Source organism: Topomyia yanbarensis, chromosome 2, assembly GCF_030247195.1.
Source record: "Topomyia yanbarensis strain Yona2022 chromosome 2, ASM3024719v1, whole genome shotgun sequence".
Taxonomy (NCBI): domain Eukaryota; kingdom Metazoa; phylum Arthropoda; class Insecta; order Diptera; family Culicidae; genus Topomyia; species Topomyia yanbarensis.
The window spans coordinates 450,420,486-450,447,006 of NC_080671.1; the positions used below are offsets into that span (position 1 = coordinate 450,420,486).

Consider the following 26,521-nt stretch of genomic DNA (forward strand, 5'->3'; position numbering starts at 1 on the left):
CTATCCGATGCTCTGGTGGAGCTTGTCACAGGCAATTGCGGAAGTAACATGCGGTTCTAATTTTTTTATATCTACCCTGAAACCCCCAAAATGTCGTGGTCTGTGGTCCTAGCCCAGTGTGCTTGTGCGTGGTTTTGTCTGGCTCTGAGTTATTGTCGGATTCTGATGAGATGAAATCGAAACGCAAATCCCATAATTAGCTAGTCATTTGAAAAAATAAATAATTGTTTGACCATTGCCTTTAAAGTTTCCATTGCATTTTTCGTTCTCATCTTATAAACAAATAGGAATGACAATAAAATAATTGTCTCAAAACAGTGAAATAGATACGTAGAATACAGCCATAGAAAAAAAATCAAACAAAAACTCGCATAATTTCTCAATACTTCTTTCTTCCGTAATAAACTTATCAAACCGAAGAACGTGAGCAATGCTGTTTCTCAAAGCATAAACATTTCATAAATCCTGCACACTCGCGAGCTACCCTCCCCCGTCATAAACATGCTAAAAACGAAAGCATCTTAGCGTAAACCCCTGCCCCTGTCCGGGAGTCTATCTACCATTCGCAATCCATATTCATAAATACATTCTCCTTGTCTTTCACAGTCGAAAATCATGATTTATGTATCGCCGAAATCAATTCCAACATACCTGAAATGCTTTTCACTCCCCCTTCCTTCCTATCTAAGCTCTATCTCTCGCACGTCAGTTCTTCCCGGTGGTGCCCACACACGAAACAATCATTGAGTAAACATTGACAAGGCAAAACGTGAATCCGTGTGCGGGGGAAGAAAACGGAAATGCCACCGTATAAAGGTTATGTCACTTTACTTTCCCGGCTATACATCTCCCGAAGTGCACCTTGATTGCCAATTCCGGATAAGAATAAAGATTTTACAAGCATTGCTCCCATGATGCCTTCGTTGCGTTGTTTTTTTTTTGGGTTCGATCGAAAGCACCCGACATACAGTCGTCATCCTCTAACGGAGTCGAATAAAATATGAGAAATGACTGACAGGACCTCTTCCTTCGCCCCTACCATCACCGCTGAAAACAAACACAACACATCACCCGGAGAGGGATCGAAATGGATATGTTTTATTAAACGCGAACGAAAGTGACACATCTTCGTCGGGGTCGGTTGATAAATGGGCCTTGCTCTGGAAGATGGGGAAAAATTCGCCAGCTCCGATGTGAGCGGAATATTTGCGAGTTCTCGATGATGGGTTCATGTGTTGCCGTTCCGTTTATGATGGACACGGAACATACGGCGGAAGTGTCGAATCAATTGAATTGAGTTGCCAACCTGCTTGTTTGATGGTGCTTAGTGTAGACAAACTTGATTAAAGCCCGTGGCTACGAATGTCAACCTGAGCGGAATTAATAAATGGAAGCAATGTGACATTCGTAATTGTACAGAATGTTTCGAATTTTGAGCAAAAGAAATTGAGATTTTGAAAAAAGATGATTCAAAATATAGGTTGTACTAATAATTAGTACATCCCAATTTATTTACCAATATATCAAATTTCCTTTGTTTAGAATGTACCATGACGGATATTTTTCTTCTTTTTCAAGTTCTAGTTAATTCCCGTCGGCCTATTTCCGCTACGAGGCCAAACACCGACGCCAGAGCAGTGACTTCACTATCTCGACTAGATATCGACCCATCTGCTTATAGACCACTTCCCTTCCGAAGGACCACAGATTTTCTTCAGCTCAGAAAAATATCCATGGCTTCAGCTGGGATTGAACCCAGACCAACTGGGGTAAATGGCGATCACCACTCAACCACCGGTGCCGACGCAAATTTTTCGTGTTACCAGAAACACGGCTAAATGATTCAATTTATTTATTCAATTCAGGTTGAGATCCGAAGCTCACTCTAATCAAGTCAATTATCAACAGAAAAATGAAACCATCGATTACATCAGTTAACCTCAAACCCACAGTTCGAGGAAAAACGATTATCAATGATCTGGTTACGACCCAGAGTGGATGAAAAACACGGCTCGAAAATGGTTAAAACACTTTATTTCAACCCTAATTTTTTATGAATGAGTAAATTCAGAATAATAATGCAGTGTCATAATTGTGACGGCGCCTAAACTGCGCTAAGTGGTCCACAGTGTAAACAGTTTCAACATAAAAATAATTTTTCCTCAATCAATTTCAAAAATAAAATTTACCAATCTTCACATGCTCCGCATCATAGAACCTTACAAATTCACGCGCGCTTAGCGTCCATCGGGAGGATTGGCTGTATCGGTCTTTATCGGCCACACCCAACTGAGCAGAGCAGCTGTTCGGCAAGAGATCAAACTTCGCAGTTTGACAGTTCTCTCCGTATTCGCTCTCGCATTTCGTTTCTGCAGTCGTAAAAGCCGCCGTGGATGATTTGTTTTTGTTTTGTAATCGGTCGGTTTTAATATTTTGATTGCTGATTATCGCTCCCTTGCAATACGAATTTGGTTTGTGATTAGTGGATTGTGTGACCCCGTCAGTGAATTATACAAGTGTGTGCGACGATGGCGGTAACTTCGACCGATAGTTTCGGCTTCAATGAGCTGAAGCTGTTTGAGGTAGCTCGCGATTGCCTTCCGGACGATCGGAAGAAAACGCAAAATTTGCTGGAAACCAAGGATGATATGTTGTTTGTGTGGAATCAGAAAAATTGTAGCGTACTGGTGCTGAACTGGAGGGCAGCTAATATTAAACGGGACGAGCAGGCCAAGTATCAGGTAGGTTCTATTTTTTGGTATTTCTGTCGGGAGAAAGCAACTTCCACGGGAACATAACCTTGCTTCGTGTTGATTCTTGTTTATAAAATCAAGCGAGAGAGAAAGAGAATGTGAGCAAGGCAGTGCTGCCATGTTTGCCTCCGTACCGCAAGTAACGGATCGTTATAAATACGAATGCAAAATTTAATTATTTTAGGTCAGACCGCAAGACACACACAGTTTAGACGAAATTATTTACCATTAGAGAAAGATGGGGTAAAACGCACCCCTCAAGGAAATATGATCATAACTAACTAAACCATAGAACATTATTTGGGTAAATTTAATTATTTAAATCATTTAGCCAACATTTTTCTCTGTAATCATAATCACAACGCTTTGCAAAATTGTCAAAAACAAAATTATTCATGTTTTCAAAATCAATCGGAACAGAATGCACCGCAATAACGGGGTACAATGCTTGATGAACAAGCAAGGAGTCTTGTTTTCGGAATTCCACAAAAGGGGGAAAGCATGTGGACAAAAATCGAAAATTGCACCAACTCCAATTTAAACCATGTTTATATATACTCTAGATAAGAAATTTCCAGAGCAGCTCGGAAATATATTTGACTAAACTGTGTAACATGGATGTCTAAAGATAAAACTTATGAAAAATAGACATATCACGTGCATTTTCTCAACTGTTCGTATCTTTGCTGAATTTTGAATGAAATGAAGATGTTCAGATATGTCATTATAAAGCTAAGAATGCCAGCTTTGTGATTACATTATTGGAAATTCATATATATATTGCATTAATATGGAATTATATGAAAAATAACCAATCAAAGTCCTAATATATCCATAAATTGGATCCGGGAAAAAAGTCCCCCGGAATTCTTGATGGGGGATACAAGGATAATGCATCTTCTAACTTATAGCGAAGATTTTATTTGCCCGAGTTTGAGAACGCATCACTTGAAGTTTTAAAGGCAGTCTCAACTAGTAGACCAGAAAAGGATACTTCAGTACATGTTTCGGTTGAGTGCTTTATATTCTACAACGAAATGAACGTGGGTTACCATTAGATTGTATGTATTGAAAAGATAGTTGATATGACTACATTTTTCCAATACAACATTACTGTGTAGCAATAACCGGTACTGAGCTATACTGGAATTCCCAACTTACCGTTAACACGACCAATGCAACCAAATATTTGAAATTCTTAAATAGCATGATTTGTAATTTCAAAAATGTTCATGCTTATATTAATGAGCCCCGGACTCATCAAAAGCAGCTTTAGCGACCAAGAATTTTTTTTCGTAATATAAAAAAAGTATTTCACTACTTATTCTGATAGTTTTAACCGTTTCGTTTTCGAGATGTTGGTTTATATAGGATTCATTATACTATATCTCCGGAACAAAATTCCAAATAAAACAACAATTAATCGCAAACTATGAATATAAAGAAGATATATTGGCATAGCAATCAACTGAAAGAGCGACATTAACTGTAAAGCTCATTGGTCATTTCAACATTGAAATAATCGTTAAATAGCCTATGCACTTCAAGCTCCTTTCTATTTATATCTATTTAAGTAAATAAATTAAAATATTCATCTGTTTCTTTCGCGACTTGCATTCTCTCTCCGTTACTATTTGTTTGAGGGTTAGAAAGCACATTTTATCTGAACTTTACCTTTTTTCGATTATTGAGTTTTTTGTAACACTTTGAAGCCAAAGTCCTATTTTTGCTAAAAAAAATCTACTAACATTTTTTTGTAAAAATAGTTGTAATAATAATTTTATCGAAAGGTCTTCTAGACCTGGAGAATGATGTGAAGAAGAATTGTGGAAAATTTCGCATCGATTGGTCCAATAGATTTTGAGTTATGATGCACACCGTATTTTTACGGAAATTCACTGTCACTTAACCAATGAAAATTTAAGAAAATATTGTTCAAATGTTGCATCATTATATGGAAAGTGATTGAATTGACTAAAACTCTCTGCGCCTCTTTTTTATTTTTTTGAAAAAAAAAATTCACCTTGAATACTTTAGACCAAACCCCCGACCACTCCCCCTCCCCCTTAAGGTTTTTAATCCTGGATACGTCCATTATGAGTTTCGTATATTATTAACAACTCAAACAAGATTTTCGCGAAAGAATATGAGTCAAAATATTTTTGGCCACCTGTTTGTATGGAACCTTCCTATTGTGCGATGGAGCAAAGATATAATTTTAGCAAACAGTTATTTTATTTAAATTACTTTTCATTTGCAATTCGACAGAATAACGAACAACGGTAAAATAGTAGTAGAATGTACTGATATAATAGCAAAACAGCCTTTACATGAGGGAAAAACCCTTATTGCACGAGCTACAATAATTTCATGAGAAGAGCACAAACTTTGACAGCGTATATTTACTATGGCTGACTTCCGGTTGGTGTCACCCTTTTCTGAAAATTTTCAGCAATTTTCGACGTAAGCAAGGGTTGCATTTTGCCTAGAGGGTGCGATCTATCCCATCTTCCTCTACTTGTTTAGTTGGATTAAAATAATTAAACTAGGCGCAAAATTTCTTAAACAACTAATTCACACTAAAACAAGTGCACGTAATCGGGATACCTTTAATCTATAATTTTACCGAAATTGAAACAGAAAATCAAGGTTACAGAGAATATTTTTAATCCTGAACGTCCTTTCGAAAGCATAAAAAATCGCACTTTCGAAACATGACTTAATTGAAGTTAGACTTTGTGCCCTTAATGCGAAAATTTGTTTAATCCAATTTTTTGGGGAATTAATATTGCATAATGCCAGGCGTTTGACTCTGCAGCCAAAAGACAAGAGTTTGTTTTCGATTTCTCGTCAGCAAACCAGAGCTTCTACATATGCCTTCCGGGACTTCACTGGGGACAAGTCAGTTGTTTTAGCCATTCACGTGTATCGTGTTGCCTAATATCTGATCATCTTTCTTGAAGGTGAAGCGTTAGTTGTGTTATCCCCCTTGGATGTCATTAGGTATGCCTTCTCTTGCGGTATCTTTCACGTGTATGCTGCGTCTCGGTACTGCTTTCTTGCTGTTCACGTTCAGAGGATCTTATTTGTTTCTTGTTCTTCCGGGTCACTGTTGTAAATTCGTTTTCATTGGTACAGGTCGTACTCGATTATCCGTGATTCAATTATCCGAGGAAAATGATTCGATTGTCCGGGTATTTCGAAAAGAATTCAAATTTCAGCTATAATGTCCTGATTATAGTGCTAATTCGATCGTTGCAGTCAATAGATTTTTTTGGGGTTGACCTTCTCTCAAATTTTGGCCTATCTCTAAAATAGCATATAGGGTTACGGCTCCCTAATTCATCTTAGCTCCTCTATTCATCTCACCCATTTGAACACATTAATTAGAGCAGTATCTGCTATCTCTATTCGACGCATTAGCTCAAATGGTAGGATGAATACGTTGAACCCGACTTTTCGTTTCGCTCAAACGCGAGCATTTCACGTTTTTCAAACAAAAAATTTAACTTCGGAACGAAGCAAAGATGACCTATTTAAGCGTAATCCAGTCACTCTAAGTCGAGTTATTAACGAAACAGTGTGACATCCTGGCTAATGAGATGAATAAGGGCTCGTTTACCCTATATGGGTTATTCCGCGCAAAGTGCCCAAAAAGAACCAAAGCCAATGTTTTTTCTTCGGGTTATATCTCTGCTACTGTTTGCACTAGAATCAATCAGCGAGATGATTTTTGAAGGATTGGTTCAATGTATCTAGAAATTTTGTTTTTTTAAATCCCCGGATAATCGAGTCCGACCTGTATTTGCTTCTTCTTTGACGGAAGTGGTTTTCGGTTTGGAGACATTTGGCGCATTCATTACTTAGCTGTTGGTAATGAAACGTGTTGCTGGGTGCGATCATTGCTTAGTTAATATTTGTTATTGCTCGGTTGGCAGTCATTGGTAAGACTGTGTACCGGTATTGGTCATAACAGATAGCATTTCCTTAGCAGCCTCTGCGCACAGTTCATGGACAACTATAGCGGCTGATTACAGAATTAGTACGTTCCGAAGACCCTAGGAAAGAATTTCCAAGTGTTATCATTAACGGTATTCACTTCTCCGTTTTTGACATGTGTTGTTTGGTAACGCTAACATTTCTGCGGTATCTTATCATGTAGCCTTATTTCAACAGTATCGTCGTCTATATATGTATGTGACTCCATTTTCGATTCCCCGAAGATCTGAACAGAAACTACACGCATCAACGGTTTAATCAAAAAGAGTGGGAATTTACTATCTATTCTATTTACTAAGTTCACACAATTAAATCCAATTTTTCTAACACTTATTCAAAATTGAATTATCGCACAGTAGAACCGCGACAGGTTACTACATCTAGAAGTTCAAATGATCAAAAACGATGTACTTATGATCAGATAAAGACAGTTCGAGCTCGTTGGGTAGGAGTCAGTTTGCCAATTCATGCGTACTATTTTCAGAGCAGAGAGTTACATCTAAGTCCTGTTCTCTGCAAGATTCCATTACCGGTACTTATTGTACAGAAAATAGAAGATACCAAACACGTTGGCTTATGATCGCCTTTAGCGAACCCCAGAATGGCCATTAGTCGCAATAGAAACATGTGTCCACTGTGTAACAGATTCCCTTATCACAGCAAGGATAATACCCATGATACTCCCTGCGCGACTGGCATATTTTAATCATGTCAGCCATTCAGTCCTCGGCATGGAGAAACACTTCGACTCGAGGACTCCTGTTTTCAGTCGTCTCTTGTGACATGGGAACTGGAACTCAGTGGATCAATTCTTAGCTGAGATACTTCAACCCGCCGGATGCCACTCGGCCTCTAGGCTGGTTTAGTCAGGAGAAAGATAATAAACTGTTATCAACCTCCTAGTGGACCACAGCCACGACGTGTATTTAAGTCATAACTTGACTCGAAAGTATTTTCCCCTCCCGCAGGTTGATGGGATTGACGGTATTGTAAACATCATCAAGCCACAATAGATTCAATAGAGTTATCTAAATATAAGGACCTTCGTTCTTTTTAGTTTCTATTTGCCCAAAGTTTTACTATAGAGGTTAATTATTTCCCATGGTAATAATCCACCAATCATTATGACTACACCGGATTTGATTTATATAAGAAGCCCGCTTCAAGATGTTGATTACAATAGTGGTGTATCGAGGAGGGCTGATGTGAGCCTTTTTTCTGTTATATACCTTTCCTCTATTTACCCGCTCATAGCCAACAATCAACCAGTAACAAATAGATAATTGAGAAAGGATGTGCTATGTGTGGTAGTTGGCTATTCAAGTATTAGTAGTGTTTGAAGTACTAATGTATATCTTTCATGTGATGATGATAACTCCAGCTATATCTTGTACCTGTCTAATCTATTACGTCTCTCATATATTGTCTTTTATTTCTTCTTTTCGAGTCCTATACTGCCATTCTACACCCACCTTCAGCTGGGTTAGCAAAAACGGTGATAGTGAACGTCTTGACACTCACACATTCTCAAACGCGGTCTCAAACAGGAACCTACAAAAATGCCCTCGCGCACGCAGTTACAAATCGGTCACGTCCGGAAGTCTATCCTTGATCCTAGAAGCCTAGGCCTTCAGCTGGACCATTTTAGAAAATACGCTCATGTTCAGGGTAGTATTAATTATAGAAAGGTACTAGATTTCACTAACGATATAGCGAGCCCTGCACATTTTTTATTCATTGGTACCTTGGGTACCGCTGCACATACATTATTGAATTTTGGAATTATTGAATAGGGATGAACTGTCATGTACAATTACTTCTAGTTGAGCCACCGAGTAATAAAGCTGCGATACGGAGAAGAATAATAAAAAGGTGTACACTCAGGTTTTTTTTACGCGGGGGATACGAGCCGCGTAAATGAAAACCGCGTAAATGAAAACCGCGTAAATTTCAAAATCCGCGTAAATGAAAACCGCGTAAATTTCAAAATCCGCGTAAATGAAAACCGCGTAAATTTCAAAATCCGCGTAAATGAAAACCGCGTAAATTTCAAAATCCGCGTAAATGAAAACCGCGTAAATTTCAAAATCCGCGTAAATGAAGACCACTTAAATTTAAGAATCCGCGATAAAGGGAACCTCATTGATGGATACCGCGTAAATTCCAAAATCCGCGTAAATGAAAACCGCGTAGATTTCAAAAACCGCGTAAATGAAAACCGCGTAAATTTCAAAAACCGCGTAAATGAAAACCGCGTAAATTTCAAAATCCGCGTAAATGAAAACCGCGTAAATTTCAAAATCCGCGTAAATGAAAACCGCGTAAATTTCAAAATCCGCGTAAAAAAAACCGCGTAAAAAAATACCGCGCAAAAAAAACCGCGCAAAAAAAACTTGAGTGTATTAAACTACGTACCATTGTAACACCTCGTGAGTCCTCAAAGAAATCCTTTGCCACATACTGTGCCTGGTGCCGCCATAAGGAAAACTAACTTACCGGTCACAACAGCTCATACCTATTATACAACACGTATCATGGCGACATGACTGGAAAGCCTATCGATATAAGGGATCCCACTCTCTGTCAGAATTTTAAACGCACACCGAAAATTTAATATCAGACTCACGGTGCGCGCGACCATTTAAGAGCACACGCAAATATGTTACAAAATCACGTCGGCGTACAAACGTTAGAGCCCCTCGCGATTTTCCAAGCAACCTACGCCCACGAACTCGCAAACATGATTACACCCCGGTGATAAGGTGAACTCTAGTGATATGGTTATAACTCACTCCCTGTCAGAATGTGATCCGTACACTAAAAACTAATTATCAGAATGACGGTCCACGAATATGTGAATGGCCGCAGGGTTTCAAAATCGAATTTATGCAAGCGAAGTCACATACACGTGAGCACACGCGACAAACACTTCGACATACGAACGCTTAACCCCTTCACGATCATCCACGCACACCTATGCCCGCGATCGCGCATACTTGATAACACTCCGGTAATTATGTCAACGTTTTAATACATACGAAGTTACAAACGCAGTCTCAAACGCGAATCTGCAAACGCGCGAGGTCATGAATCGGTCACGTTCGGAAATCTTTACTCTTCATTCTAGCAACTTAGGCCCATACATCCAGTTGGACCAATCAAAAAATAAAGCTCATATCCACTAGACCACACGTTCTACTGCGACATGACTGGGAACACTAGTGATACCCACTTTCTTCTAGAATCTGAACCGTACACGAAAAAATATGTATCAGATACACGGTCCGCGCGCGATCATTGTAGACCACCCGCGAATATGCGAAAGGCACACGGTTATAAAATAGAATTTATACACGCGAAGTTACATATACGTTAGCACACGCGACATACAAACGCACACGCGATCAAACACGTTAACGTACAAATGCTCGATCCCTTCGCGATGATACTCGCTATCGCGAGTCCCTACGCCCGCACATACCTGAACCGTACAATGAATATCACATTCAGAATCACGGCCCGCTACAATTGGCCTAAAGCAGTGATTTAGTGGGCGCCATTCCCCTGTCTCACCTGCAAATTGTGGTATGTGATTCTGACGGGGAGCCCTTCCGAGAACCTAGCTCTACAGCTCCACTACATCTATCGAAAAAAAACTTATTCTTGTTTATTTCACTGAAAAAAATGCTAAAATACTATAAGTTTGGTGTAATGAAATCATTGCTTTATGCCTTTACGTAAATCAAACTTTCTTGACAATTTTCGTACAAAAAGGTATGTATCCCCTTAACATGCTTAACAATAACTAGAACTGTCTGTGTATGTCAGCGGCATAAAGAATCGCCCAAATTATTTTCGTTGACAAATATTGATGCGCAATGGTGAACATACTTGCTACATCTTCTTATTATTTTGACTTTTACGGAGCCGCTGAAAGCGACCACTCCCCGAACATAAATCAACAATGAAAAGTTTTTTAATCAATATGCTTCGGGACATGATTACGATTACATCACGTCGCTTGTAAAATACTCGTACACACTGGGATTTTCCACCCGACAGCAGCCAGTAGCTGATGAACGACGGGTCCGTATTTCATCGCTCGCGTGCACTCGCGCGCACCGGGACTTTATGTGACATTAAACGGCACTGTTAAGAGACCGTCCGGCCAACGCAGATCCACCGGAGTGCCGAAGGGGACAGGGCAATGAGACGAGTCGCTGCTAAGGAAGCACCACTATAGCAAAGATGACATATTTATGACCATGAGGCTCTGCATTAACAACTGGTACCGGAAGAGCCTGAAAACCAAGAATCAACTCCGGGATCCGCACCGAAGCACCGGCAAAAGGGGATATCCTTAATTACGGAAGTATTAAGAAATTTTCAACTGCACTAATAATAGTATCTCGAAAGTATAAATTGTACCCACACTCATCATAATAATAAAATAATCCCGACCCTCCGCCAGCAGAGCAGCTCATCGTCACCGCATCTCCGACGTTTTTCTTCCGAAAAAGGAACTTCCGATTTTTCTGCGGAGCCGAGCGGAGGAAGACCACTCGCTGCACATCTTTCGCCGACTGGATCCCTCTGTCTCTCTCTTTCTCTCGTCGCCGTTCGTATAAGTGTATTTCTTGATCATCCAACTGCAGCTACCAGCTACAGCAACGCGACCGGCCGATGCTGCATCTGCAGCAGCAGGATGAAGGAACTTTTGCCATTTGCCACCCCCGCCGGTTTTATACGTATGTACGTACGTCCGTACGTACTCCCGCCGACATCAGACCGGCCTCTGGTTTACGAGTGCGACTGGAGTCGTTCTTTTTTTGTTGTTGGTCATAATTCACAAAATTATCACCCCCTGCTTTTTATTGCGGAATCGCACTGCGGGATGGCAGCCTTGAGTGTGGATGGTTCGTATGTTGGAGAGTCGGGGGTAGGTTTTGGTTCGAAATATTCACTCTGTAACAGTGACATTGCCGTTAGTTGGTTAGCTTTTAGAATCTAGAATTCGTCGTGTGAAATTGGTTCATAGTCACGAACTCTGACCGAACCGGTTGCTTGGTATTGGGCTGTAAACTCTTTTGCCTATCTACACAAAAGCTATACGCGAATCTCTCGATTTTATACAGCAAGAGAGGGCTGGGTCTATTCAGGGTCTTCAATATTTTTCAACTTCTCTACTGAACATCAATTGTAGTCCTTTTTGGACACCTGGATCGATATTTTTTGTTCAGACTGGAATTCAAAGTTTGAATCTTTCAAAAGTACGACGCTGCTGTCAACTACTACCTTATTTTATTTCTAACGTATAATTATAACAACGCAGAGTGCGTTCCACTATCACTATTTCTCACACTTCCTCCGAATTGTAGAAAACCCCATCCCATCCCCAACATTCAGCTAGTCATCCGAACATAGCCGAAACAGATAAAAAATGGCATTACAACCTATCGTTAGCTAACAACAACTGCTCCGCGTTGAAAAGCTGAGCTGATTTCGGTGCCGCCAAAGGAAAATGATCCGTTTGCTGAGATGTCGAAAGACGAATGAAAGCAGTTATGATGAAAAGGATCTATCTCCCCATTCCATACCCAAACCAACCCAAGGCAAGTGTCGCTCTAGAGACATATTTCTGCTTTTGTGACTGTATATTTTCGTTTGTTTGCCCGGTTTTTGGAAGTCGAGTGTGAGGGGGGATCAAGAGAGGGTAGTTTTGAAAGGAATGCTTGTCGAACTTGTGTAACTCACTGGCACTGGGCCTGGCGACGAGAAAGAAATGAAAAGATATAAGATTAATAAATATTAGGAGGAAAAGTTTTGCCTAGTTTGCACCCCTCCTCCTCCTTGTGGGTATGGCACTGCGTGTGTGCAAGGAAGATTCAAAGACGTTGGGAAATCGCTTTTATTAATGGTTTCTTTTCATTCGCTCGCTAAGAAGTGAGCGGGCAACCACCAACACAATCAGAGAAAAGGAAAATATGGAATGTTTACTCGATGATATCTTTGCTTTCTTTTCAGTTGGAATTACTGGCTAGAGGAATTTATCATATATCATTGATCCTTAAGAAGGTCCCTCATGTGACTACAACTGTTTAGTTTTTGTTACAAAAACAAAAAAACATCACAATCCCAGTTCATCACAGCTCCTACTTATTTTCGAAACAAAACTTTCCTTCCTACACCCTCCCTCCCCCTTCGTGAGCAGATCGTAAATTATTGACGAAATTTGCCCTCTTATCTTCTTCCCGTTCCGTGAATTTGAATAATTTTGTTACGATCATAAAATTATGAATGCAGGACAATTTTCCGGAGCGCGCTGGCTAAATTAAGGTGTATTTTTCCCGCTTGCCATCGAAAGTGAGCAACGAAATGCGATAATGTCGATATAGATTGCCGCGGCCCACAAGTTGGCTCCTTTTTTCCGGTGAAGAAGAGTGCGGCCAGCGACGGCGGCAAAGAATAAGAGAAGAGTCCAATTTGAGCGAAGGAAGAAAAAAACTTCTTGGTCACCCCCTCCGGCAAATAAATGTTAATCATTACGCTGGCCCTGGAGACTGAGTACTGCTAGGTACCTGATCCTGAAGCAATAATAAAAAAAAACTCGAACAAATTGGAACCTGAAAATGAAAAATCCATTATTTTTTCTTTGGTCTCTCATCCTCGGAGTAAAAAGTAATAAAATTTCCTTTCTATAATTTAAATCGCCAATTTTGGCGACGCAGAAGGACGGAAGTGCGCACCTTTTGCCCGGCCAGTCGCAGAACAGTCGGATTGCTGTGTGGAGTTTGCGATTGCATATAATTTAAGATTATGGCCATAAAAGCTAATTATGGCGATAAATAACTCATTATTAGTTGATAAATTGCCACCATCGGAAATTACGTGCAGGAAGTTACTTAACTAAATGAAAAATTGAAACGATGGTAGGAAAAATCCAAATTCAATGTTGACAAATAATGATCCTTTTGGGAAATTCATTTTTATATAATTGGATGCCTTTATCATTTTTTTAATGAATTCAAACCATTTTTATAAATCTTTCTTGAAATAGAACTAACTAAGTATTAGATTAACCAAGAGTTACACATTGTGCCGAGCATTGATCAGAAAATAAAATCGCTTCCAAACTTCCACTTTTCGGATCGCTTCATGACAACTAGGGCTCATTTTGAAAGCACGAGTTTCTAGGATGACACCTCTGTTTTTTTTCCATTCTGGTCCTCAAGAATCAATTCTGTCACATAATTTAGCTATCACAAAGCGTCGATTCCTGGAGAAACCTGGGAAAACGAAAAGTTTACATCCAAAACAGGAAACAAACTTAAACCGATATTTTTCAGTTTGAACTGGAAACAGTATACCCGTGGAAACGAAACGGCCAGAATACACACATGCTCATGGTCCAAATTCACCCTCCACCACCAGAGCTCAGAAATATTGACATCTTTGGGTGAGGAACCAAATTAATTTCATGTCCGCCGCACTGAAGGATATGTTTCGGTTGTTTGCCTCATCGCTTATTCATTCGGTGCAGCGCATTCATTCAGTTATTTTCGGTTCCAATTCATCTTCAGTCGTAAATTGAACTGCGTCTTGATGCTGGCTCTGAGCGGGATTATCGAGCAAAAATACGCCAGTCATAGCAGTTCACTTATGCCCGAAAATGTTTAATATGCCTACAATCTGTCCATATAATAACGAATACATGCTTTGATTGGTGAATTAATTTATAATTTCTGTGCACTGTACAATTCTGGTTTGAGTAAATTCACGTAGAAATATGCAAATTAATTTGAGGTCGACACGCACCGCATTGATAATTTCAATTGCACAACATTCGGAATTTTATTTTTGGATAAAATTTTCCTCCACAAGGAACCCTTGTTTTTTTTTATTTCGATTATAGAGGTTTTAACCTTAAGGTCATTCGCCTCTTCGGGTTAGAAAAATCTCTAACCCCATGTGCGGGGTTGGGACTCGAACCCAGGTGCGCTGCGTACAAGGCAATCGATTTACCAATACGCTACGCCCACCCACTGGTTCCTTGTTTCTAATAAGTAGTTAACATTACAACAAACGAATCGCGCGCGAAAACTGTTGCTTAAGAGCTATACGCACACGTTCACATGTGCGCCTAGAAAGAAAATAACTCACGGTAGCATGAAAAGAATATACATGGAAGACCCGTTTTTATCAGCCCCCGATTTTATCGGTTTTTTACCTAATTTTATCAACCAGACAGGATTATAAGGCTATGTCTTCGGATTGAAGAAGAACATTATTACAATTTCGGTTTATTGAAAAGAAAATGTTAAATATGTTTTGTTTTTGTTCCCATTTGGTCAGCCCAAAATTAGCCAAGGGGGCTGATAAAAACGGGTCTTCGCTGTAATACATAGTTTTCCGCTTCATTGAATATGGTTAGAACGGCCCGTTAATGCTGACTTTTAGTATTTAATTTTTTTTATATATTTGAGCTGAGATATAGCAAAAAAATAAGATCGGCCATGTAAAATATAAAAACTAAATTAACCTTTTTGTCCTTCTTGTATAGAAAGGTTATGCAATCTCTCTGAAAATCGACTGTTTAGCCAAGGCCGGGCGGGCTGAGTAATTATACCATTCGACTCAGTTCGTCGATTTCGGCAAATGTTTGTGTGTGTGTGCGTATATGAGTGTATGTATGTGATCAACAATTGCACATCGGTTACTCGGAGATGGCCGAACCGATTTTATCAAACTTAGTCTCAAATAAAAGGTTCTCATAGGCTGCTAATTAATTTCATTTAATCCCGACTTTCGGTTCCGAAGGTACGAGTTGACAAGTGTGGTCACGCTTGAAATTATCATATAAATCGGTACTAGCGTGTTATCTAAAAGATGCAAAACTTCATAAAATGTGTTCTAATTTGCTTGGACTTATAGCTTCAGCTCACTGCAGCCCAATCCAACCTACTTTGAACCACTTTTGACACCTGGCTGATATTAAATTCAATTGCAGTCGGGGTTCTGTTTTCTGTGTTACGGGTTGAAGTATGCGGTCACATGTCTAATTCCCATACAAATCGGTATAACTGTCATATCTAAATGATTCAAAGCTAATTGAAATGTATTCTAAATTGCGTTTTTTACGCGAAAACGGTAAAGCGTACAGCAATTGTGTCTTCTAGAATGTTTTATGAAAATCCAAGACCTTCATTTTGATGCCATAGTTATAGTGATTAATTCCGCTTGAAGTGAGATTTTTTCAAAGTATGAAAAACAAGATGAAGTCTTCAAAAGTATTGAAGAACTGATTTTTGCAAACATCTTTACAGAAGATCACACATCTCCATTTATTGCACACTCGATGTTATTGACCGTTGTTTGTGAATAACCCCTAAAACATTTTTCAAATCTATTCTATTCTATTCTATTTACACAGCCAGTATTGAAAAGCATCCTGGAAAACACTGCAGTTATTCGTTAGTGTTTCTCTTGTCAACATTAATATTTGAAGCATTTTATAATGTGTCGCAAATATTAAAACGGCCAGACCTACTGTGCAGAGTTGGGTTTGAATATGTTTCAATATTATACGACAATAGGGCATTGCAAAATTTTTTTTTTGAATTCTCAAAGACCCCCCCCTCTCATATTGTGACAAATGTCAAAGTAAGCTCAGATGCCAAATTTCACATCATTTGGACAATTCTAGACCCCCGCCCACTTCGCTTGAAATTTTTGTACTTGGTGCTATGGGAAAAAGTTCATATATTTTTATTAAATGTTATAACTTTTGAAGAAGCAATCAGAAAATTACAATTTAAACCTCTTTTTAAATTAAATAACGTTAGTACTGGAATGGAGATAATCCTTTTTCTATAAAAATACGGGAAAGTGGGGTACTGGGTCATTTTGACCCCAAAATCCCCTATTTTTTTGAATTTTTCTGCTCCGTTGTGCAAACCATACATATTTTGCAGTTTTTCTAATGTGACAAAATCTCAGAAATCGTACGGAACCTTTTAGACCTTTGGCCGAATACGAGAAGTTGGGGTTATAGGACCTTTCGTCATTTATATTAAATTTTATCATTTTCTCGTGCATATATCTCTATTATTGTTCATTCAATTTTCATAAATTTTACCTTGTTCAACGTGGAAAATCCTAAGAAACAAAATAAAAACAGATTCGTTACCGGTAAAATTCAGAAACATCAAATTATCTGACATATAGTCTCGATTTCACATTTTTATCATAAAATCGCACACATTAACTCCATTTAACAACAAAATTCTTATTTAATCTACTATTTATAGTGAAAAATGCGCTTAGGAATCACATGAGAAAAGTTTCATACCTGGAAAAATAGGTGAAGTTGAGGTATTAGGACATTTAATGAAAAAAATGGGGTTTGTAGAGTTAATGTCAAAAAATTTCATGCTTTTGAATTTTAAAGCAAACGAATCTATTTTTGTTGTATTTCTAAGAATTTTCCACATTTAACAAGGTACAATTTATTAAAATTGAATGAAGAATAATAGAGATTTATGCATGAGAAAATGATTAAATTTAACATAAATAACAAAAGGCCCTATAACCCCAACTTCTCGTATTCGGACAAAGGTCTAAAAGGTTCCATTCGATTTCTGAGATTTTTTTCACATTAGAAAAACTGCAAAATATGTATGGTTTGCACCACGGAGCAGAAAAATTCAAAAAATAGGGGATTTTGGGGCCAATATGACCCAATACCCCACAATCCCGTATTTTTCTAGGAACAGGAATATCTTCATTCCAATACTAAGGTTATTTCCTTTAAAAAGAGGTATAAATTGTAATTTTCTGATTGCTATTTCAAAAGTTATAGCATTTAATATATTTTTCCTCCACATTTTCCGATAGCACCAATTTCAAAAATTTCAAGCAAATTGGGCGGGGGTCTAGAATTGTCCAAATGATGTCAAATTCGGCATCTGAGCTTACTTTGACATTTGTCAAAATATGAGAGGGGGGGGGGGGCCTTTGAGAATTGCAATGCCCTAATACGACAATTGAATTATTCATTTAATGAACAATTCAACCAACGAATCGTTTTGAAACTTGAATGAGGAAGAAGCGAGGACAACCGTACCGATCGTTTGAGTTCATAGGGGGTTAGGATTAAACGTTGGGAGTGACTTTGCTAAGAAGGTTAATGTCACTCCTTTGGTCCTTTGGGGTGGGACAGAGGTATTTACACCTTGCCCTGGCTCATTAAGCCTAGGTTAAAGCGCCTTTACTCGCTCTGCGCCAAACTAATGCTGACCACGGTCTTAGATCCGAGTCGCTCTAGGCTCGCTCTAGTATTTACAAAAGCCATATAAAAATGACAGTTTAGAGTGAACTTAGAGCGACTCCGATCCAAAATGAAATCAGCATTAACATGCACCTGTGCTTTAAACTTGCATTGTCCTTAGGAGATTATTTCGTGAAAAAAATATGTGATTATTTCCTAATTTAAGTATTTAAGTATAAATATTTAATTGGAGCATGGTAGCTTGGTTATTTTCGTTCAGTTGATGACAAACAGAAGGGAAACAAGTGAAATCAAAAAATGAATATACATTATAGAAGTTATGAAGTTAAAATGAAACTCTCGAATGGAACCTTCGACTCCTGACAGCAGGTTTATTGCTAAGTCTAGTTTCATGGTCAAGACTGATTCGCTCTAGAGCATCAGCTGTCAAACCATTATAGCAAACATAAGTCGTTGGTTACCCCTCTAATGAAAAAAGGCCGCACACACGTCCTAGAGCATGGCGCAGAGTAGACGCACAAAGCATAGAAAGGAGAGACAGGAGGAGATAGCATAGCATAGCAAAAACGACCGCACTCATCATGGGTGGTTGATACAATGGAATCTTTTTATACAATAATATAGTTCATTGCACACCTGACTATGTCCGTACGATCGCTAGAGGGAAAGAAATGTTAGTTGGATGCCTACTTAAGAAGATGCGGGGAACCCACGCAATCTCCATAGGTATTACGGATGTTGGATTTTGTTAGTAGGGAAGAAAATGGGGTGTGGGTTTGGGGTGATTTATATGCGTATTTGATCAATTTATTTGTTTTATCGTCACATTCTAATAACTTTGCAATGAATGCGCGTGAATCAAGTCGCCAAAAATTAGTCTTCCCAAATGAACATCGAACATTATGTTCGCCCTAGTTCTGTGCTCATCTTATACCCACATTTCGTGTGCAAACTCGAACGCGCTTATGCGTACCGAAACACGAGCACATGCTCGTCTGCACAACCGAACACCATGTACGTACGCGGTGCTCGTACACACAGGTTCTTGATACTAGTTTTCTCTTTCTCTCACTCATCATCACTAGCATTGACTCATTCTGTTTTGTGGTTCCCTTTCTTGTGTACGCACACGGTGTACGTACACGGTGTTTAAACCTAAGTTTGCACATCGTTCGCTTGGGTTCGGTGTTAGATGCGAACCTGTACGCACAGGCAAGACACGTTTAAGGTTGAACGCGTGCACGAAATTTTGTGCACGGGTGCAAACTTGTCGATGTTCATGGGAAGACTGCCAAAAATACACCCACTCGTTCAGCGTAGCGCTATTTATAAATGACTAGTTGAAGCAACGATTTCACTGATGATGGACCCTAATTAATTGAGAGCACGTGAAATTGTTTAATGTTATTTTTTCAATGTTTATATATTGTATCCAAATAATTTTGTTATTGTAAATACGGGATCAACGAGATAATCCATTTACATCCATTTTGCACTGAAATGTTGTTGAATAAGCTCCTCATAAATAACCTGCCCTACTAACACAAACACCTATTCCTGAAACTTCTATGAAAGTAGTATGGGTTCCCTGCACTTTCGCAAGTAGATGTAGAACTAACATTCCTTTCCTTCCTCGACGATTGTAAGGACGTGGCCAGGTGTACACTGTGATGCTTGTTCCACTATGAAGAAAAAGCGTTAATCCTAAATGTTTTTTTTTTCTTGCTACACGATATAGTGGATATTTTGGTAAATATTAGCTAATCATTGTACAGTCAACCACGATTTGTGCAATCGTATATGCTATGCTATTTGATCTATTTATTTGATTTTTATATATAGATGTGTAATGATGGGTGGATCTTACCAAATTGGTTATTACTTGTATTATTCCTTTTAACCTGCCTTTCTTCTTATGAGAGCTCTCTCCGATTATTTGATAGTTTTGTTGCCTCAAGCTTTTGATTTCCGTAATAAGAGGTCAATTTATCTGCGTATTTTGCAGTATCCTACTATTTGAAACGGCAATGAAGTTGTAAATGATTTTTCTGGTTCTGATGCAGTATTTCCGATTAATAATATAGTGTTTTACAATACTACCAGTATCATTATAAAGCATGATAGTTCAAAAAACGAAAGACCTATTAATTTTCCGGAATTGAAGGGCTCACAATGGCCACTTCTGGTTCTCTGATTGCTCAAACGAAACGTTATCACGCTATTGTGTTTCAACAAAATCCCTACTAAAAAGAGACACAATATTGCAAAATGGAGTTGGTAGCAGTTCAATTGGACTACTGTGACAAGCTAAAGGATTATGCAATATTTGTTTTCTATACATACTATTTAGTATACTTTAACGATGTGCGTTACAGACATACCTAACCTAAGCTAAGCTAAGCTACTTTAACGATGTGCGTTATGGACAGTTACTTATGCTGGTTTCGTTTTTGATTTCGAGTCGCTGTACGTTTGCAGTAATGTTTGCAAAATCTATATTGAAATATAATTTAAGATTATGGCCATAAAAGCTAATTACGACGATAAATAACTCATTATTAGTTGATAAATTGCCACCATCGGAAATTATGTACAGGAAGTTACTTAACTAAATGAAAAATTGAAACGATAATAGGGAAAAAAAGAATTCAAAAATTTTTTGGGAGCCATCCAAATATAACGACCTATAACTTCTCAAGCATTTAAAGAAGAGACTTCGAGTATTCAGCAAAAATATTCGTGTAAGTAAACTCCATTTTTTTAAAGACGTTAACTCGTTACTTATACCAAACAAAAATTGATGAAAAATCTCACTTATAGGAGTATTAATAACGAAAATCATTGAAGCAAATGACAAATCTTGCTATTTTTGATGAGTTGTCCGAAAACACTATTGACGTAAACTTAGCCGTTTTCAGGTTAATATCCAATCATCATTTGAAACATTTTATTTTTCAAAAATTACCAAATTACTTTGAAAATACACAGGATAAGCCATTGTTGTAATATAGAAACCTGTTCATTTTGTTAATTAAAATCTTCTTACGGATCATACCGAACTTGTCAGAAAAATATTTAAAAAGTTAGATCAATGAATTGGCTTGATAGGGATCATCCACAAACAACCAACAATAATGTTGAAAATATTAAAGATAAAGACTTTGTGTCTTCACCAAAGTTGTTGGCAAAAGCTTGCTCTATAACTTTGCTGAAAACATAATTTTAATATTTGTACTTGCAAGAAAATTGGTAAATCAATACCACTTTTAAGGAGATTGATCCTTAAAATAGTAACGCCATATGAAATGTGCTTGTGATGTCCACAAATTCCTCCGAAGACGTCATTGACCCAGATTTAACGATTCAGGCGTAATCAATTGATCGCACGATTTTGGCAAAAACTAAACCTTAACTAAAAACACGATTTTATAAATATAGCAGTGAGATGAGACATTTCTTACATTACATATTACTGTTCTCTCATACGCAGTACGCATTCAATTACAGATGGGATGAACACAGTTTTGTGTCCTGCACGAATAATATCTTGAATAATTTAGGGAAAACAAAAAATGAATGCAATTCAAAAAATTAGGTAATAAAAGAAAAGAACGGTAATGTAAATCAAACCATTAAAATAAACAGAGCAAATAAAAATTAAAAAGAAGAAACGAATAAAAAGATTAGATTGCATAAAACGAACAAAATGAAAATTGTAAAATACAATAACAATAATATAACTAACAAAATGATTTAACTCATTAAATGAACAACATGAATTGAATTAGTAATAGCCCTTGGCATGATACTGTACCTTGATGTGGTCCGGGGGCTTTTTCACCAAAGCAGCATTACAGTGATGATATCACAGAAACTTGGGATACGATTAGGGACCGTTCATAAATTACGTAAGCTTTTAGGGAGGGAGGGGGTACGGCAAATTATGATATGTTGTGACATATGGGGGAGGGGGAGTAAGCTAGAACGTTACGTAATGTGTTTTTACTGAAGAAAAAAAAATGTAAAAGGATTTGTTACGTAATAGAGGAGGGGGATAAAGAAATCTGTGACAATTTGTTACATGGGGGGAGGGAAGAGCCAATTTTAAGCTATTTTTGCGTTACGAAATTTATGAATGGTCCCTTATTTTCTTTTTAGTTAAGCTACACTGTGATCAATTTTAGTACGTAAATTGGCGACATTTATTATCCACTGCTATGGTCAAATAATATACAATGTGGATTCAGGGCCGAATTCTCTTTGGAGGCACCCTTCTTCTATTGCTGTATTTTGAATTGGATCAATGCTAACACTGACTAGCATAAATTGCTTATTCTTTCATATACACTCACAGTCTCGTTCCAAATACACAAACGTGGCATTCACGATAACACAATCCTGGGCACAAATGCGAACACCCGCGATCTCGCCAACATTCAAACACCTCAGGAAGTAAGTTAACGTTTGCACCCAAAAATTTACTAATGCGGTCTCAACCATCAACCCACCGCTCGCGCAATCATGAATCTGTAACGTCCACAAGTCTCTGCCCTTGATGCTAGCAGCTTAAACTCATGCTTTCAGTTGGACCAATAGAAATAAAAACTAGACAAGACATCCACGTGCGATCATTGAAAAACAGTTACATTTACACTAGCACACGCGACAAAAACGTCAACGTACAATCGTTCGAGTCCTTCGCGATCATCCACACACAACCACATCCGCGATCTCGCAAACAGGATAACGGTGACTGAGTGAACGGTTTGGCACTTATAAATTCACAAACGCGGTCTCAAGAGTAAACCTCCAAATGCCCGTGTTCGCGCGATCAAGAATCGGTTTCGTTCGGAAACCCCTATTCTCGGCCCTAGTAGCATACCTCCAGTGCCTTCAGGTGGACCAATCAAAAGGCTGACACTCATATCCACTAAACTACGCGTTCCATGGCGACATAAAAATCGAATTTATACACACGAAGTCGCATACGCGCGACAAAAAAAACATACGAATGCTTGAGCCCTTCGCGATCATCCACAGACACAAGCGAAGTCACATACACGCGACAAACACATTAACATACGAACACTTAAGCCCTTCGCGATCATCCACGCACACATATGCCAGCGATCGTGCAAACTTGAGAACACCTCGATCATAAGGTGACGAAATTAAAAAATGCGGTCTCAAACGCAAACTCACAAACGCCCGCGTTCGCGCGATCATGGATCGGTCACGTCCGGAAATCTTTACCCTCCGTTTTAGCAACTTAGGTCCATACAATGGACGAATGTAAAAATAAACCTCATATCCACTAGACAACACGTTCCATGGCGACATGACCGGAAACTTTAGTGATATGGATAAACTCACTTTCTTCTAGCATCTGAACCGTACACCGAAAATTTAGTATCAGATTCACGGTTCGCGCGTGATCATCCAAGAACACATAAAATCGAACTTATACACGCGAAGTTACATATACGATAGCACTCGCGACATACAAACGCACACGCGATCGAATACGTTAGCGTACAAACGCTCGAGCCTTTCGCGATGATACTCGCGATCCCGAAGTCCCTACACCCGCACTTATTTGAATGTTTTTGGTGCGAAAACCTAAATTAAGACTGTTATTTTACTTGTTGGGTAGCCCAGCTTTTCACGGTTATTTCCAAACTTTTCGGATCATCAAAATCAAAATAATAGCTTGAACTTTTTATCCATGGCGAGTAAGGTTATGAATTTTTTTGTCAATAATAATAATTTCATGCTGAAACACACGTACCATATACGAGAAATGGACGTGGTCCAACTTCGACAGTGGCCTGACCCTGACAACATACCTCTATATAAAATGTTTAGTATTTCCGATATTTGTAAAGCCCTCTCGCAGGTTGATGGGATTGACGGTATTGTAAACATCATCAAGCCACAATAGATTCAATAGAGTTATCTAAATATAAGGACCTACGCTCTTTTTAGTTTCTATTCGCAACAAGTTCTACTACTAGAGGTTAATTAGTTCTCATGTTAATAATCCACCAATCGTTATGACTACTCAGGATTTGATTTATATAAGAAGCCCGCTGCAAGATGTTGATTACAATACGCCTCGATAGTGGTGTATCGAGGAGGCCGGGAAGGCTGATATGAGCTTTTTTCTGTTCTATACCTTTCCTCTATTTACCCGCTCATAACCAACAATCAACCAGTAACAAATAGATAATTAAGAAAGGATGTGCTATGTGTGGTGGTTGGCTATTCAAGTAGTAGTAGTAATAATGTATGTCTTTCACGTGATGATCATAACTTCAGCTGTATCTTGTACCTGTTTAATCTATTACGTCTCTCATATCTTGGCTTTTATTTCTTCTTTTCGAGTCCTATACTGCCATTCTACATCCGCCTTCAACTGGGTCAGCAAAGATGGTGATAGTGAACGCCTTAACACTCTCACATTCTCAAACGCGGTCTCAAGCGGGAACCTACAAAAATGCCCTCGCGCTCGCGATTACGAATCGGTCACGTCCGGAAGTCTGTCCTTGATCGTAGAAGCCTGGGTCCATGCCTTCAGATGGACCAATTAAGAAAATACGCCCATGCCTATTAGACAACGCGTCTCATGGTGACACGACCGGGAACCCTATCGATATAAGGGATCACAATCTCTGTCAGAGTTTTCACCGCACACCGAAAATTTGATATCAGACTCACGATTCGCGCTACCATTCAGGAACACACGCAAATATGTTACAAAATCACGTTTGCGTACAATCGTTAGAGCCCCTCGCGATTTTCCAAGTAACCCATGAACTCACAAACATGATTACACCCCGGTGATAAGGTGAACGTCTCAGCACTCATAAACTTACCAACGCTATCTCAAGAGTCAACCTACAAACTCCCGCGCTCGCGACACCATGAGTCGGGGTCGTCCGGAAGTCTCTATCCTCGGTACCAACATAAAAAAATTGAAAAATTAAGAAAAAATAACTCCTATATCCACTAGACAAAACGTTCCATGGCGACATGACCGGGAACTCTAGTGATATGGGGTAACTCACTCCCTGTCAAAATGTGATCCGTACACCGAAAACAAAATGAATATGTGAATGGCCGCATGGTTTCAAAATCAAATTTATACACGCGAAGTCACATACATGCGAGCACACGCGACAAACACTTCGACATACGAACGCTTCAAGCCCTTCGCGATCATCCACGCATACCTATGCTCGCGATCGCGTATAGTTGATAACACTCCGGTAATTATGTGAACGTTTTAGTACATTCGAAGTTACAAACGCGACCCTCCAAACGCGCGAGATCATGAATCGGTCACGTTCGGAAATCTTTACTCTTCAGTCTAGCAACTTAGGTCCATACATCCAGTTGGACCAATCAAAAAATAAAGCTTATAACCACTAGACCACACGTTCTACTGCGACATGACTGGAAACTCTAGTGATATCGAAGAACCCACTTTCTTCTAGAATCTAAACCGTACATGAAAAAATAAGTATCAGATTCACGGTTCGCGCGCGATCATTCTAGAACACACGCGAATATGCGAAAGGCACACGGTTATAAAATACAATTTATACACGCGAAGTTACATACACGTTAGCTTCACACGCGATCGAACACGTTACCGTACAAGTGCTCAAACTCTTCGCGATGATACACGCTATCGCGAGTCCCTACGCCCGCACATACCTGAACCGTACAATGAATATCACATCCAGAATCACAACCCGCTACAATTGGTCTAAAGCAGTGTTTTAGTGGGCGCCATTCGCCTGTCTCGTCTGCAAATTGTAGTATGTGATTCTGACGGGAGGTCCCAAAACCCAAATTTCCTGTATTTTACGAGGAGCGAAAACATCTGCATTTAAATACAATGATTGTGTACCTTAAAAAAGTATTAACTGTGATTTTTCGAGTGCTACTTCAAAAGTTATAGCATTTAATATATTTTTCCTCATATTTTCCCATAGTGCCAATGTCAAAAATTTCAAGCGATGTGGGCGGCAGTATTAAATTGTCCAAATGATGTAAAATTTGGCATTTGAGCTTACTTTGATATTTGTCGCAATAAGAAAGGAGAGGACTTTCAGAGTAAAAAAAATTACGTTGCCCTAATGTATGTGTGTATATGGCAAAATGTCACCTGTTTGTATGGGTGGAACAATTTGCACAAACTTCTCAAATAAGAGGTAAAACCTTCTCACAGGCTGCTGTTGATTCTGTTTTATCGATCGGAGTTTTGGTTCCGGAGTTATGGGTAGTTGGCCAAGCTGTATTATTGTGCAACATGCCACTATGCCGCCTGTCACCTCTGATACAGAACTCCTATCTCATACCCTACATTAGCATCCCAAGCGTTTGGTCCCTTTAGTCAAACAATCAAATAATTTATTCAATATTCCGGAAGCCGGTATTCAGGGTATTCAAAAGCACAGTAAGTGCGAATTCAAGT

The 26,521-nt window shown here is 38.9% G+C and overlaps 1 protein-coding gene across 1 annotated transcript in view; it reads left to right on the forward strand.

Moving 5' to 3' along the window:
* The first annotated feature begins 2,341 nt into the window (after positions 1-2,341).
* The window catches only part of LOC131685772 (nuclear pore complex protein Nup88), a 236,965-nt gene continuing 212,785 nt past the window's right edge, over positions 2,342-26,521 (forward strand). Inside the window, exon 1 of the mRNA XM_058969715.1 lies at positions 2,342-2,741. Within this exon, the coding sequence (XP_058825698.1) occupies positions 2,529-2,741 (213 nt within the window). The 5' untranslated portion in view covers positions 2,342-2,528. The remainder of the gene's footprint in view (positions 2,742-26,521) is intronic.